Genomic DNA, 14155 nt, shown 5'->3' with positions numbered 1-14155 from the left:
CCCCTGGTGCACACCGCTAGTTACTGGCCTCCGGCTAGACCTTGTGCCACTGACCACCACCTCCCGGATCCAGCCATTTGGCGACTTTTCAATCCACCTCAACATCTGCTCATCCAGCCTGTTCATCAACAGCTTCTCTCGGAGGATCTGGTGGGAGACGATGTAACAGGCCTTCCTGAAGTCCAGGCAACGTCTGCTGCTCTCCCCTCATCCGCCGGGCCACTTGCTTCATCACAGAATGGGGTCCGGCTGGCCAAGCAGAACTTCCCCTCGGTGAGGCCGTGCTGACGCTGATGACTTTCTGGTTGTTTTTGGGCCTGGCAATGGTTCCCAGGAACCATGCTCCATCGCCTTCCCAGGGATGGAGGTGAGGCTGACCGGCCTCTAGGTCCCTGGGTCCTCCTTCGTGCCCCTCCTGAGGACAGGAGTGACGATCACAGATTATTGAGGGTGGCCTCGCGATGACAGGAGCCGGCTCCCCCAGCACCCGTGGGTCCACCCCATCGGGCACAGGGACCTGGTCCTCTTCCACCAAGATCCTCTCGCACGTGGTGCCCCAGCCCTCCCTGGGCTCGGGGGCTCCCGCAGGCCGCTCCCGGCTGCTACGGGCCGAGGTGCCGGAGGTGTGGGGGGCCTCTGCCCTCTCCTGGCCCTGTGTCGCCAGGTCCCCCGCCTCCTTCAGGCACACACGAGCGCGTGTGCACCCGAACCGCACCCGCGCACGCCTTCACACCCGCCTGCGCAAACCGCTGCGCGTGAGCGCACCCACACTGCTGCGCACAGGTGCAGCACCGCGCGCAGGTACGGCGCGCAGGTTTTGCGCGGAGCTGCAGGCGCGGCACCTCGCGCAGCTGCCCCGCGGGCGCATCCACGGCTACAAACGCGCCCACGGCAGCGCACGTGCACACGCGGCCGTACCGCGACACGACAGCGCAAAAAACCCCCGCCCGCGCGCACGGACACGTGCGCAAGGGCGGGCGGGCGCGCACGCGCAGGGGCTGCCCCGTCACGGAGCCCGCTGTGGTCGCGCGCTCCGCTCCCGCCGCCGGCGGGGGCACGGGGGGGGGAGGCGGGGCGCAGGCCGTCACGTGAGCGGGGCGGGGCGGCGGCAGGTGCGCGCGGGGCGGGGCGGGCGGCGGCGGTCTGGCTCGTGCCGCTCCGGCGCCTTTAAGGCGCCGCGCAGGTGGCGCTGACATCACGGGGCGCGCGGCGCCGCCGCCGCCGCTGCCGCCGGCGGGCGGGGCCGCAAGGTGAGGGCGGGCGGGGCCGGGCCCGGTGCCGCTCGCTCGGGTCTCCCGGCGATGGAGCCGGCCCGGCGCGGCAGCGCGGACCAGGGCTCGGCCGCCGCCTCGGGGCACCGGCCCGGCCCCCCGCGGGGCCCCGCGTCCGCCGCCTCCCCCGCGCGGCCGGTGCCCTTCGGCGCCGGCGGTCCGGCCCGGACCCAGCCCGACGGCGGGGCCCCGGCGGCGCCTTTCCTCGCCGGTGGCGGCGTCCCGGGCGCCCGCAGGAGCTCCCGGCCGGACGCCGCCTGCGACTCCTTCCCCTACGGCTGCCCGCGGCCCGGGGGCGCGCAGCGCGGCGGGCCCGAGGAGCGGGCCCCGGGCCGGGCCGCCCAGCCCCTGCCGCTGGAGGTCGGCCGGGCCGGGGCTGAGGGGGCCGGCGGGCCCCACGCCTTCCCGCTGCCGGCCCTGCTGCCCCCCAGCCCGGGCGCCCCCCCGGCCCGCCCCGCCGTGCCGTCCCCGGCGGCGTCCGGCCCGGCGGCGGGCCGGCCCGCCTTCCCCGAGCTCGGTCCCCTCGAGCACGCCGCTCCCGGGAAGCCGCTGCCCGCCGAGCGGAGGGAGATGCTCCCCAAGGCGGAGTCCAGCGACCACATCTCGGCCTGGGCGGGCTCCTCGCCCAGGGCCGCCGGCCTGCCCAAAGCCGTCTCCAGCGAGTTCATCGCCGGCGGGCGGGTGGGCCTGTCCAAGCCCGCAGCCCTCCCCAAACCGGAGCCGGACGAGCTCTCCCTTTTCGGGAGGTCCCTCGGCCTGCCGGGCTCCGGCGACTCCTGCGACGCGCTCCTCGGCTGCTCGGGAAGGGTCCCGGAGGACGGCTCGTTCCGGTGAGCGGGTGTTGCTGTGGGGGGGGGTGTCGGGGGGGGAGCGGTGCTGGGCCGAAGCTGCCATCGCTGAGAAGCAGCGAGCGAAGCCTCTTGCCGGCTGGAATTGCCCCTTCCGTCCTGCCGTGGATGGTGTTCGGCTGGAGGAGGTTTGGGGTGAGGGGCTATGGCCAGGCAGGGCTTGCTGCGGGGGGGAAGGATGCCCAGCGCCCACTGTCTGCGCAGGCAGCGGTCAGGGGAGCGGGTGCTGCGTGGGGTGGCATATCAGAGGCGCAGGCTGTGGAGTGGGTGCTGTCTGCCCCCGCTGTCCCCGAGCTCTGGAAATGATGTGGCACTACCCTCCCTCGCTGTTGAAGCGTGCCCCCTGTGACTGAGACTTGTCCTAGTGCTGCCGAAAGAGCCCGCGGGCTGCTGGTGCATGCTGCGTAACAGCATTAATGTGTTGTGACTGATGGTGGCTTTGTGCTGGTGAAGGACACTGCTGCGGGGCTTGCAGCGCTGCTGTCACATGTAATGCCCTGGCCTTTGGGGCTGGCTGTGCTCTGGGGCAGAGTCTGGGGCCTGAGATCCGGGTCCTTTTCCCCAGGAGCCCGAGGGATGCGTGATTCCTGGGAAAGGGAGGGGAGACAGTTTTCCAGGGACACCCTGTCTCGCAGGCTGCCTGCTGTGCCAGCCAGCCTGCCTGTGTTAAGTCAGTGGTGATGAAAACGAGGGCTCTTTGTGCTGGTTTGTAGAATTTCACCAGGGCTTGGGTTGCAGACGGGCTTGCCATACACCGAGGTGCAGACCGTGGGGGAATTTAGAGGCAAGGACCCGTCTCCCTCAAACAAGAGTTAAGGACCTGGTGGTGTACATGCTCTGGCTAAGCTTCAGCTGTGGCCAGTTCTGTTGCAGGCAGAGAGCTTCCTTGGTGGAGCTGGGGGCTGAGCGGGGGAGGACAGGGAACACCTCTGAGCCCCAGTGTTAGCCTGTTCTTCCCTTTGTCCTCCCAAGCATCACAGTGGTCACCTGGAACGTGGGCACAGCCATGCCCCCGAATGACGTGACATCCCTGCTGCACCTCAACACGGGCGAGACAAACGATGTGGACGTGATCGCCATTGGGTAAGAGGGTGAGGTGCAGGGCCCCCTCCCCTGCCCTGTCACATCCCTTTTTGGGGGATCCCCATAGCCCTGGGGGGCGGGGAATGGAAGAGCTGCCGCTCCAGCCTACCCGGGGCATGGTGAGCAGGGAGGGGTGTGCATTGCAAGCAGTAAAATATCAGAAAAGGTGATGGAGAATCAGTTCCTAGTAAAATGGGAGTGCTAAGAAGAGCTCAAACCCTTGAATCCCAAGTAGCCTTGAACCCTCAAAGAGCCTGCAGCTGGCTAGGCTGTGCAGAGCTGGGCCTTGGCGAGTGCTGCTCTTGCCATGAGCCCTGGCAGTCCTGGGGTCAGGTCTATAGAGGCATTTAACTCGCCTGCTGGAGTCTTCTGGGAGCATTTTCCTCATCTCAGCTTCTGCCTATGGTATGCAGGCCTCAAGGGCACAAATCTGCTGTTCTCTCACAGCTGGATTGGCTCTGTGCCCCTGGGCAACACTTAACTGCTGGCAAGGCAGCGCCACGTCGATGTGGTAAGGATTTATTGGTGTGGCTGGCGAGGCAAGCTCTGCCAGAGTCTAAGGGCAAACTGGTCCCTCAAGGTTTGCTGTGGTGTGTGTGGATTCCTGCTAAGACCAGGGACATACTGCCTTTGCACAGGGAGCAAGAAGCAGGCTCTGCCTGTGGGCATGAGGTGGAAGAGCTGGATCTGCCTCCAGGAGGCTCCCAGGGACTCCCCCAGTGCTCCTTGCCCCGGGCAGAGAGCAGCATAAGGCTGAGGCTGCCAGAGCTACGATGCTGTGTTGGAGCCCGTCTTCTGGTCCCCTCGGCCTTGTGGACCAGTGGAGGTAGACCCGAGCCTGGATGGATGGGGTAGGGAGTGTAGCTGACAGCAAGGGACTTGCTGGGACTGTGTCCTGGTCGGGGCAAGGTGTCCTGCTGCTCCCCACCTCCAGGATGTCTCTGCATGGCTGCGTCCTTCCTCTGACCTGTTCTTTGTGCCCTGAGCACTTGATATTTTTGGGCAAGATGTTTCCCGATTCTGCTGTTCTCTGGGGATGTTCTCCTTCCCGCTTTTCACTAATTGCTGAGCTGGGAGGAGCACTATTAACCTTCTGTTTGCTGCTGCTCTGAGCTTGGTGGCTAGGATGCATCTGGACACCCTGTGCTGAAGTACCGGTGAGACTTGGCTTCTCTATAGAGACCAGTGCAGCTGAAATGTCCCATAGGCCCCTCTTGTACCTAGAGACAGGCTTTAGACTGCTGCCCAGCCCTGTGCAGCTGAATTGCTCGTGCTTTAAAAAGGGCCAAGGCCTTGTGGATTCAGGGCCACTTGTGCATTCTGCTAGCACATGGCCCAGCATCGCTGGAGAAAGGATATGGCTGGTTTGTACTCTAAACCCAGGGTCCTCCCTTGATCTGCCCTTCCTGCCCTGGCCCTTCTCCCCAGCACTGTGCTTTGGCACCTCTCCCAAGGAGCTCTCGCTACTTGGGACACAGACACCTTCCTGGTATGGCTGAGGGAGCTGTCCCTTTCCTCCCAGGCTGCAAGAGGTGAATTCTAAGATAAACAAGCGCCTGAAGGATGCCCTCTTCACAGATCAGTGGAGTGAGCTCTTCATGGATGTGCTGAGCCCCTTCCACTTTGTCCTGGTAAGGAGGTCCCAAAGGGGCTGGGCAGCTGGTGTTCCCTCTCTGCCTGCCAGGCAGGTGGACCATGGGGAGGGAGAGTTGGACTGCAGGGACGGAGGGAAGAGGTGCAGTAGGAGAGCTTGCTGGAGGGACAGCCTGCAGCCATCCAAGCAGTGTGTGTGGGCTAACCTGAGGGCTAGCGGTACATCTCACCAGTGTGCTGTTTAGCTTGTGCCACCCTGCTCCCTTTCCTGCGCCTTAGGCTTCCCCTGTGGTGCTTTGGGGATGCTTCTTGTTGCCTGCTGCATTGCACCAGGGTGAGGAGGTGAATGTGGGAACAAGCCTGTGCTTCTGGCAGCAGCCTGTGGGTCCCAGGGCAGGTTCAGCTCTCCAGGGTGCTTGCCCCAGAGCATACATGAGCCTTAGCATTGCTGGGCTTATCCCAGCTGTCAGTATTCAGGAGGGTGTGGATAGATCTCTGAACTAAATGTACTGCTAGCCATCTGCAAGATGGGGGGGCATGCAAAGGATGGAGGTGCTGCCCCTATGGCCTGGAGGTGGGGGAAGCTGTCGCTGCCCCTACGGGTTCTGCCGTGGCTACCATCCTGCTTCAGCCCCTGCTCCCATTCCAGATCAGCACGGTGCGGATGCAAGGTGTGATCCTACTGGTGTTTGCCAAGTACTACCACCTCCCCTTCCTGCAGGACATCCAGACAGACTGCACGAGGACGGGACTGGGAGGCTACTGGGTGAGTGTGGCCCCTGGGGAGGTGGCAAGGGCCTGGCTTCCCAAGGAGTCATGGGATCCTCTCGGTGCAGGGCAACAAGGGTGGGGTGAGCGTTCGTCTCTCCATCTTCGGCCACATGGTCTGCTTCCTGAACTGCCACCTGCCAGCGCACCTGGAGAAGGCGGAGCAGCGCAAGGAGGACTTTGCCACTATACTGCACATGCAGCAGTTTGAGGGGCGTGTGGCCAGCGGCATCCTGGACCATGAGTGCGTACCCCACCACTTTGCTCCCCAATCTGGGCTGGGGCTCTAGTGTGCCAGCCCCCACCCTTGACTCCCTCCAGGTAGGGTCTGGGGTCTGTCCCCTGAATCCCAGCACAGCTTGGAGATGGGGTCTTGCCTGCAGAGCTGCAAAATTGTCCCGTGGCCCAGTAGGGACCCAGCATGGTGGGGTAGGTGTTAAGAGGGGTCCTTGGTTTCCCCTGGGGCACATCCAGGTCTGGTGCAGCTCCTGGCATGTTGGTGCTGTTGGGGTTTGGGACTGGTGAGGTTGAGGGCCCAGCTCTGCCCCAGTGTCTTGGCTGTGTGGTCTGACTCTGGTAGGTGCCTCACAGTGGAAATTTCCACCCTCCATTTCTGCCCAGGGAAGTCAGGCCCATTTGGTTAATGGTGCTTGGTCCTACCTGAGGAATCCTGGCAGGGCTGGCAGCCAGCTGAGCTGTTGGCTGAGTGCTGACCTGCACTGGTGCTCCCAAGAGCGCTTGTCCTGGAGGCTGAGGCTGCCCACAGGCTGAGGCTGTTTTCCTCCTGTGGTGCTGCCCAGCCCTTCCAGCCTGTTGCCCTCCCTCCCCTCCACAGCCTTGTGTTCTGGTTTGGGGACCTCAACTTCCGCATCGAGAGCCTCGATATCCGCTTTGTGAAGTACGCCATCGACAGCAACATCCTGAGCCAGCTCTGGGAGAAGGACCAGGTGGGATGGATGGGCGTGCTGCTGAGCCTTTTCTGGGCCCTGAGTGGTGTTCGGCTCTTGCCAAAACTGCCCACGCAGCTGTGGGACAGGGCATGTCCCCTCGCTTCCCATGGGGTACTAAGAGCCCTGGCTCTCCTGGCCCTGTGGGGAAGGGGTGGCACAGTCCCAGGATGGTCTCTGTGGGAGGTGGGCACATGCTCCCTTTATCAGTGTGCTAGGAAGAGCTGGGGGCATTGGGTCTATGGACTTGCTGCTTGCATGGCATGGGCAAACCCTGACGGGGCTGGCAGCAATGGGGCAGGGATGAGAGTGTGCTGGGGATGGAGCGTTCTCAGGGGCTTGCAGAGGGGTCTGGCCATGGAGGCTGGTGTGTTCCCTGACCTGCTCTCTTTCCAATAGCTGAACATTGCCAAGAGCACCTGGCCTGTCCTCAGCGGCTTTCAGGAGGGACCACTGAACTTCCCACCCACCTTCAAGTTTGATGTGGGCACCAACAAGTATGACAGCAGGTAGGAGAGCAGAGCTCAAGCATGTTGCTGGGCCTGGGAGCAGGTGGCATGGCTGAGGGATGCAGGAGTGGTGGAGCTCAGAGCCAAGGCGAGTGCTGGTGCTGGCGGGGCAGGGGCAGATGCCAGTGCAGATAGATGGGGGAGCTATGCTGGGGTGGGCATGGGCTGGACTGGGGATGGCAGGCTGGGACACAACTGTTGCGCTGGTGCCAGTGCAGGTCTGTCCCTGCAGCTGCACTGAGCTGTGTGCCGAGACGAGCCGCATCCCCTGCCCGCGCGTGCCGTAGTGCCAGGGGGAGGCAGTTTGGGGTGGAGCCCACTGCCCCCTGCCAGGCAAGAGATGCCCCTCTGTGCCCCGCAGTGCCAAGAAGCGAAAACCTGCCTGGACTGACCGGATCCTCTGGAAGATCAAATCTCCCAGTGTTGGGCTTGGTGCAGGCGGGCGCCGGCCCAGTCGGGGCGTCCTGTCGGTGAGCCAGCTCTGCTACTGCAGCCACATGGAGTACACCGTCAGTGACCACAAGCCGGTAGCTGCCATCTTTGCAGTGCAGGTGAGCACTGTCCAGGGCTACTGGGCACACAGGCAGGAGCTACAGGGGTGAGATGCCCAGCATGTGCAGTGTATGATGGGGTGTGTGGGGCTTGTTTTATTTTTGTTTGGCATGCTCAGCTGTCTTGCCGCTGTGGCTGGGGGCTGCTGTTGGTGTTATGGACGAGGGCCTGGCCCTAGATGGGTGCCCTGGGCAGCAGGGGCAGCTGTCTTCCGCATGCCCTTGCTCACCATGTATGTGTGTCTGACAGTTTGCTTCCAAGGCAGACAAGCCCCCGGTTGAGATTTATGTGGCTGATGAATGGAGCAGGCCTGAGCAAGCAGTTGTCAGGTACAAGATGTCGGCTGGCTTCCACCGGAGCTCCTGGGACTGGATAGGACTCTACCGGGTAGGGGCTTGGGGGCTGCTGGGGCTGGAGGGAGTGGGGAACAATGCACAGCACCTTGGGGTTCCTTCTGAGCTACCTCCCACCAGTGGACATGGGTGCATGGCATGGACCTGTGCTCTCCCTTCCCCTGGGAAGGCCTGGCAGTTAGCAGCAGGTTTTGGCCCTGCTTCAGGAGGCTCAAATCCAGCAGTTCCCTCTTCCTCCTGCTCTGTGGGCCCCATGGGGTCCAAAGCCCCCAGCTCCTCGGGGGCTGGGGTCCAGGACACTGCTGGGTAGTGTGCAAGGCAGCCCTTGGTGCAAGGAGAGGGAGCCGAGTGAGATGGAAGCTAAGGCTGGGTGTAGGTGAGGGTGCTGAGTAGGGCTGATGTTCCCCCACTCACCTGTGTTCTCCCATGTATGTGCACACAGGTGGGCTTTCGGCATCCTAAAGACTATGTGTCCTATGTCTGGGCCAGGAGTGATGATGGAGAGCGCTGCCTAGACAAGCAACTATGTGCACAGGTGAGTTGGGGCCGGCTGTGCTGTCTTGCTGGGCATGTGTGCCCCATCGTGGGGGGACAATGGCCCCTTTGTCCCTGATGGGGCAGGAGGGTACCTCCTTATTGCTTTGTGCAGATCCACTGTGCTGGCATCAAGGATTTCTGCTCTTGGCTGGGGCTGGAGCTCTCTGTGGGGCTGGAGGTGGGACAGGGCACCCCTGTGCCCAGCCCTGGTGCCCATCAGCTGTCTCTGGGCTGCAGGTGATGTTCTCAGAGGAGGCACTGCCCAAGGGGAAGGGCGAGTACATCCTCGGATACTACAGCAACACCTCTAGCAGCATCGCTGGTGTGACTGAGCCCTTTCAGGTCAGCACAGCCAAGAGGCAAGGGTGAGGGGCTGAGGGAGGCAGGGGGGATGCGTGTAGGGGTGATGAGCTGGAGGAAGCCAGCTGCTGTGGTACCCCACAGCCCCCTGTGAGGATCAGCCAGCAGTGCTGATGCAGGGGTACAGATCTCCCTGCCCAGGTCAGAGGAGGGCAGCAGCCCCACGGACAGCTCAGGCAGCAGCTCAGAAGAGGAGGATGACAGCACACTTGTCCTGTTGGCCCCCAAATCCCGTAGCCCCAGCCCAGGCAAGATGAAACGGCACCGGAGCCGAAGCCCCAGCCTGGCCAAGTTCCAGGGCCTCATCCTGCGGCCGTCAAGCCGGGACAGGGGTACGAGCCGCAGCCCCTCACCCCAGAGCCGCCGTGGCCTCCCTGGGGACATCCCCACCATCCACCTGCCCCAGGAGGAGCTGGGGCGCCGTGGAGCTAAAGCCAAGGAGCCAGGGCGGGCAGTCGACAGCCAGGAGGGCAGCTCCTTCTACCAGACTGTGCGGGAGCAGGGCGGCCCCCGGCGTGTCTCTGCTGACAACCCCCTGGCCAGGGCCGACCCCAGGAACCTGGGCCTGCTGCCTGCGCTCCGCCTGGAGATGATCGACCAGGCCATGGGCCGGCGGAGGGAGAGCACGGACCAGGGCTACCCCTGCCGGAGGATGAGCCCCACCAGCCCCCCGGGCTGCAGCACCTCCCCAAAGGAGGGGAGCAGCCCCCAGGAGCTGGACAGCCATAGCTGTGCCATGGGCCGCTGACGCAGTGGCCCCCTCCCTCCTCCCCCTAGCGCGCTTGCTGTGTGCTTTCCTCTGCCACTTTCCTGCTGAGACACCCCTCTCCCTTATTTATTGCAGTGACTCCTCACCCCACCTTGTGTGCCGGCAGGTAGGGGCCTCCCCTTGCTCCCTCCAGCCTGAGCTGCTGTCCTGGGCCTGGTAGGGCTGGGAGGGGGCCACAGGGGAGGGCAAGGCTGGTCTAGTGTGGTAGGGGAGCCCCTTGTGAAATTTAAAGTGCAAGACCCTTCACTCCTATGGGTGGAGTGTTGGCCTCGCACCTGAGGTGGGACAGGAGGCCAGGGCAGGGCTCTGGCAGCAATCGCATTGGGCATAAAGCGAGGACCACCCCAGGGTACCCCTGAGATTGAAGCTTGCTCCTTCCCTGCTGCTACCACCGTGCCTCAGCCTTGGACATACGTAGTGCAAGCGACAAAATAAACCATCCTGCCCACCCCAGCTGCACTGTGCTTACTGCAGGGGGGCAGGATCGGCCCCTGGGGTAGGGGCTACAGTGTGAACACCATGCACAGACCACCCTTTATTTATCTTCAGCTGCAAACAGGGACTGACCCCTCCTGAGGGCAGGGCCCTGAGCCTGCTCCTAGCAGCTGCCCCCCCCCGCCCCCCCTCCTCACTCCAGGGCTGGGAGCCAGCACCAGCCCCTGCCCACCTGCACCCCTTCCCACCTTGCCTAGGGAAGGGGGCCAGGGTCACACCACACAGCTCAGTCTCCCCACTTAAAGGGACACAAATCCAGGAGTGGGGGGGCCCTGCCATCCACCCAGCCTGGGGGATCCAATGCCCAGAGCATCCCCCCCCACCCCAGGGCACAACAGGGAAGAAAAATGGTGGGTTTCCCCTTTCCCAAGGCCTCCTATTCCTTTCCCCTTGCTTTGATGCTCACAGATGGCAGCCACAGCTCCTTCAGAGGCTTCTCAGTCCCTCTGCCTGCCCCTGCTCCAGCTGTGGCCCACCAGCTTCATGCAGTCATGCCAGCAGCCATGCTCAGTGCCGTCCTTTGTCTCAAGGACCAGAAATCAAGCAGCTCCACTCCGTGGCTGCTGCACAGCAAGTCTTCCTCCCCACACAAGGCAGTGCTTCTCAGGCATCATCAGGGCACCGCACGGGGCTGAGCACCCAGCTTCTGCTCCAAGGCCAGCCGCAGGCATTGCTCATAGAGGGTGCCACCACTGTCCTGTGTCTTCCAATATGGATGCTCGGCCTTGGAGGTCAGATGCGGAGGACCCCAGCGCCTCAGGGTCTTTTTGAGATGCCGTGCAGGTACTAGCACAGCCCGGGTTGCTGTGATACAGCTGCTGGAGAAGCAAAGCTGTGAGCATCAGTGTAACACTGCAGGGCTGACATCTGTTGTCTTCCACCCCAGACCTGCTCATGGCACGGCAGAGCAGGGGATAATGCTTGCAAAGCCAGCTTCATGCCAAGCCTGCAGGACAGCACCCAGCCCCACCAGGTCATCCCTCCTGCCCATGCAGGGTAGGAAGCCCCACGCAGGCCACATTCCCTCGACCTTCTGCACTTACTTGTGCTGTGACCCCTCACCCAGGCTGCAGTCAGTGGGTGGCTCCAGAACAAAGCAGTCCATGGCGATGCGGTCAGCCAGGACAGCCACCTCCACGTCACTGAGGTCCCTCGCCCTGCGCAGGAACCGCGCCAGCCTGTGGGCACAGGAGGGCAGCAGTCAGCAGCTGCTGGCCAAGGTGGGCATCCCTCTGGGTCCCACCTCGCCTGACCCCAAACCATCTGCAGACAGTGCCCTGTGATGATGGGAAAAGCCTTGCCTTTTCCTCCTGGTCACGCACCTGCGAGTGCAGTTGCAGTGGAAGAGCATCCGGGTGTCCACGTTGTGCAGCTCGTACTTCACCTCTCGGGGTGCGATCTGGTGCTCGCACTTCTCCAGGTGCTTGTAGCACCTGCACACCCTGCCCAGGCCTGAGGACAGCAGGGTGGTGAGGGGCAGCCCCAGCACAGGACGCCAATGGGCTGAGGCCTCGGGACACCCCAGCTGCAGCACACGCTCTGCCCCCAGCACCCACTCACCCTGCTGCCTGCGCCCCTCCACAGCAGGCGCCGGGGTGGCTCCGGACCGCTCCACAGCCGGGCTGGATCCGATGGTGCCATCTTCAGTGCAGGCAGGGTGTGCTGAGCCCCCAGCCCCTTCCTGTGCTCCTTCTGGCAGTCGCCTTCCTCCAGCAAGGTCCTGTTCCAACACGGTCATTGCTGTTGGGGGGCTGGGCTCCAGCCCCCACTGCGCTGCTGGGTGCCTGGTTGTGGGCTCGGCCTTGTCCCTGGCAGACGCAGGGGACAAGGTACCTGGGCCCCGCGACCACTGGGCTGTTGGAGGTCTCTGTGCCTGGCGGAGCCCGGGGTTTCGCCCCAGTCCCTGGCGGAGCCGCTTGCGCCCTGCTCTAGAGGGTTTCCTTCCCTTGCCCGAGGGCTGCACAGCAGGGCTGTGAGTCTCCTCTGCGGGCAGGCTGTAGTGGTACTGACTCTGCTGCACCATCCTGGCCAGGGGTACTACACCATAACGCTCACACCTGGGGACACCACGTGCCATGAGGCCCCGCACACCAGCCCTGCCATGGCCAAGCTGTGCCCCCCCGCAGCCCGTGGGGCAGCCAGGCAGGGCACGCTCACGGCCGCAGCAGCAAACGCGCCCAGCCGCGGGGCTGCAGCAGCGGGCCGAGGTGGGGGCATCCCCCCGGGGCACTCACCCTCCCCACCAGTGCCACTGGACGCACTCCTCGCTCTCCTCCAGCACGAAGCACGGCACCTCCAGCAGGTTGAAGAAGGTGACGCCGATGATGTTGGAGATGGTGTCGTTGAGGGCCAGCAGGCACTGCCGGAACCTGCCGGGTGGATGGGGACGGTGAGCGGCCCCGCAGCACCCCGGTGCGTGCACGTCCGTAGTCCCGGCCCCGGTCCCCCGGCCCCTGTGTGTCCGTCCGTCCCTCCCCCCCCGGCCCGGTCCCCCGGCCCGTGGGTGTCCGGTCCCCCCCCCCCCGCCCCGGTCCCGGTCCCTCGGCCCACCTGGCGTCGCAGTCGCAGTGGGAGACGGTGTGCAGGCGGTAGTTGCGGATGCCGTAGTTGAACTGCAGCGCCGCGATCTGCGCCGAGCACCGGTCGTGCTCCCGGCAGCACCGGTCGGGGCCGCGGAAGAGACCTGCGGGCAGCGCCGGTGAGCACGGCCCCGCCGGGAGGACGGGCCGTGCCGTGCCCGCCCGCCGCCCCCGCCCGCCCCCGTACCCAGCTCGCTGGCGTTCCCCGCCGAGTCACCGGCCCCGCACCACAGCGTGCCCGGCAGCGTCCAGCCCCGCCGCCGCCGGCTCCCTCCCGACGGCGCGGGATCGGCGCAGGCGGCGCGGTGCCTCCAGAGCGCGGCCAGGTCCCGCCGCAGCGCGGCACCGGGGGCGGCGGGCGGGCGGCGGGCGCAAGCGGCGCGGAAGGCGCGGGCCAGGCGCGGATCCCGGCGGGCCCAGCAGGCGCGGAGGCGGCCGCGCCCGGCCCAGGCGCTCTCCACCAGCGCGGCCGGGCCGGGACCGGGCCCGGGGCCGGGGCTCAGGAAGGCCACGTAGCGCGCGCCGCCCGCGCCCGCCGCCCGCTGCGCGCAGACGGCGCCGCCGGGCCAGGCGCGCGCGCCCGCCAGCACGGCCGCGCACGCCAGCACCGCGCGCGCCCACATCCCGCGGCGCCGCGCGGTCCGCCCCCGCGCCGGCTTTAAGCCCGCTCCCGGCGGCGGAACCCGCGCTGATTGGGCGGCGCCGCGCCGCGCCCCGCCCCGCCCTGCCCCGCCCCGCCCCGCGGAAGGCGAGCGGGAGCCGCGGGATGCAGCCGGTGCCCCCCCCGCCCGGGCACCTCCCGCCCGTGTGCCCTGCCGGTGCACCCCCCATCTCGGGCAGCCCTTGCCTGTTCACCCCCTGCCGCGGGCACCCCGTCCCACGCACCCTCTGTCCATGTGTCCATGCACTCCCTCCCCGGGCATCCCCCGCCTGCACGCCCCCGGGACGGGCAACCCCCCCCGCCAGGTGCAGCTCTGTGGGGCGGCCCTAGCCCCATGCCGGTGCAGAACCCCCGGGAGGGCACAGGGGCACGTGCACGTGGCTGGGCGGGGATGTGCGTGCGGGTGTCTGCGCACCCACCTTGTGCACGCGTGCACCTCTCCGTGTGTGTGCGCAGGTGCCCGTGTCCCATGCATGCCCAACCATGTGCATGCACCTGCACAGGGTGTAGGCATGCACGTGCACATGGACGCTGTGTATGGTACAGGTCACGGAGCCATTGGCTTGTCCAACCCCTGCTGAAGCTGCCTCACGGTCCAGGACCGTCTCTGTTTGGGCGTATCGCCAAGTTTCTCCAAGGATGGAGACTCTGCAGCCTCCCTGAGCGCCCTGTCCTACTGCTTCACTGTCACAGTACAAAGGTGTTTCCTGATGTTCAACAGGAAACTGCTGTGCTCCAGTTAGTGCCCGTTGCACCTTGTCCTGTCACTGGGCACCACCAGGAAGAGCTAGGCCCCGTTCTCTTTACACCATCCTTGCAGGGATTTCTGT

At 65.2% G+C, this 14155-nt stretch overlaps 2 protein-coding genes across 3 annotated transcripts; one reads left to right on the top strand and one right to left on the bottom strand.

Annotated features, from left to right (window-relative positions):
• Positions 1-1256: 1256 nt before the first annotated feature.
• Positions 1257-10023, top strand: INPP5J (inositol polyphosphate-5-phosphatase J). The gene is made up of 12 exons (XM_075039677.1): positions 1257-2101; positions 3092-3202; positions 4725-4833; positions 5445-5561; positions 5632-5807; positions 6399-6510; positions 6910-7019; positions 7381-7570; positions 7821-7958; positions 8367-8459; positions 8699-8803; positions 8949-10023. Exons 1-12 carry the CDS (start codon positions 1302-1304, stop codon positions 9567-9569), a joined length of 2682 nt encoding a protein of 893 aa, XP_074895778.1. The 5' UTR covers positions 1257-1301; the 3' UTR covers positions 9570-10023.
• A 207-nt stretch (positions 10024-10230) lies between these two features.
• Positions 10231-13287, bottom strand: PLA2G3 (phospholipase A2 group III). 2 transcript variants are annotated; one of them, XM_075039675.1, is made up of 7 exons: positions 12852-13287; positions 12636-12768; positions 12320-12454; positions 11646-12142; positions 11408-11537; positions 11129-11263; positions 10231-10903 (listed from the first exon to the last, which is right to left on the bottom strand). In XM_075039675.1, exons 1-7 carry the CDS (start codon positions 13285-13287, stop codon positions 10699-10701), a joined length of 1671 nt encoding a protein of 556 aa, XP_074895776.1. In that variant the 3' UTR covers positions 10231-10698. The 2 variants fall into 2 exon arrangements, with proteins under 2 accessions (XP_074895776.1, XP_074895777.1); XM_075039676.1 differs by having other exon boundaries at positions 10231-10900.
• Between the last annotated feature and the right edge of the window lie 868 nt (positions 13288-14155).

Source organism: Buteo buteo, chromosome 11 (assembly GCF_964188355.1).
Source record: "Buteo buteo chromosome 11, bButBut1.hap1.1, whole genome shotgun sequence".
Lineage (NCBI taxonomy): Eukaryota > Metazoa > Chordata > Aves > Accipitriformes > Accipitridae > Buteo > Buteo buteo.
The sequence above is the reverse complement of the archived record's forward strand: the minus strand, read 5'-3'. Positions and strand labels throughout refer to the sequence as shown.

Bases quoted from the DNA above. Each gene is read 5' to 3' on its own strand.
- INPP5J (XM_075039677.1), top strand. From the start codon at position 1,302: ATGGAGCCGGCCCGGCGCGGCAGCGCGGACCAGGGCTCGGCCGCCGCC. The intron at 2,102-3,091 runs GTGAGCGGGTGT...TGTCCTCCCAAG, and splicing joins CCGGAGGACGGCTCGTTCCG to CATCACAGTGGTCACCTGGA. The intron at 8,460-8,698 runs GTGAGTTGGGGC...TCTGGGCTGCAG, and splicing joins ACAAGCAACTATGTGCACAG to GTGATGTTCTCAGAGGAGGC.
- PLA2G3 (XM_075039675.1), bottom strand. From the start codon at position 13,287: ATGTGGGCGCGCGCGGTGCTGGCGTGCGCGGCCGTGCTGGCGGGCGCG. The intron at 12,143-12,319 runs GTGAGTGCCCCG...TGGTGTCCCCAG, and splicing joins CAGTGGCACTGGTGGGGAGG to GTGTGAGCGTTATGGTGTAG. The intron at 11,538-11,645 runs GTGAGTGGGTGC...TGCTGTCCTCAG, and splicing joins GGAGGGGCGCAGGCAGCAGG to GCCTGGGCAGGGTGTGCAGG.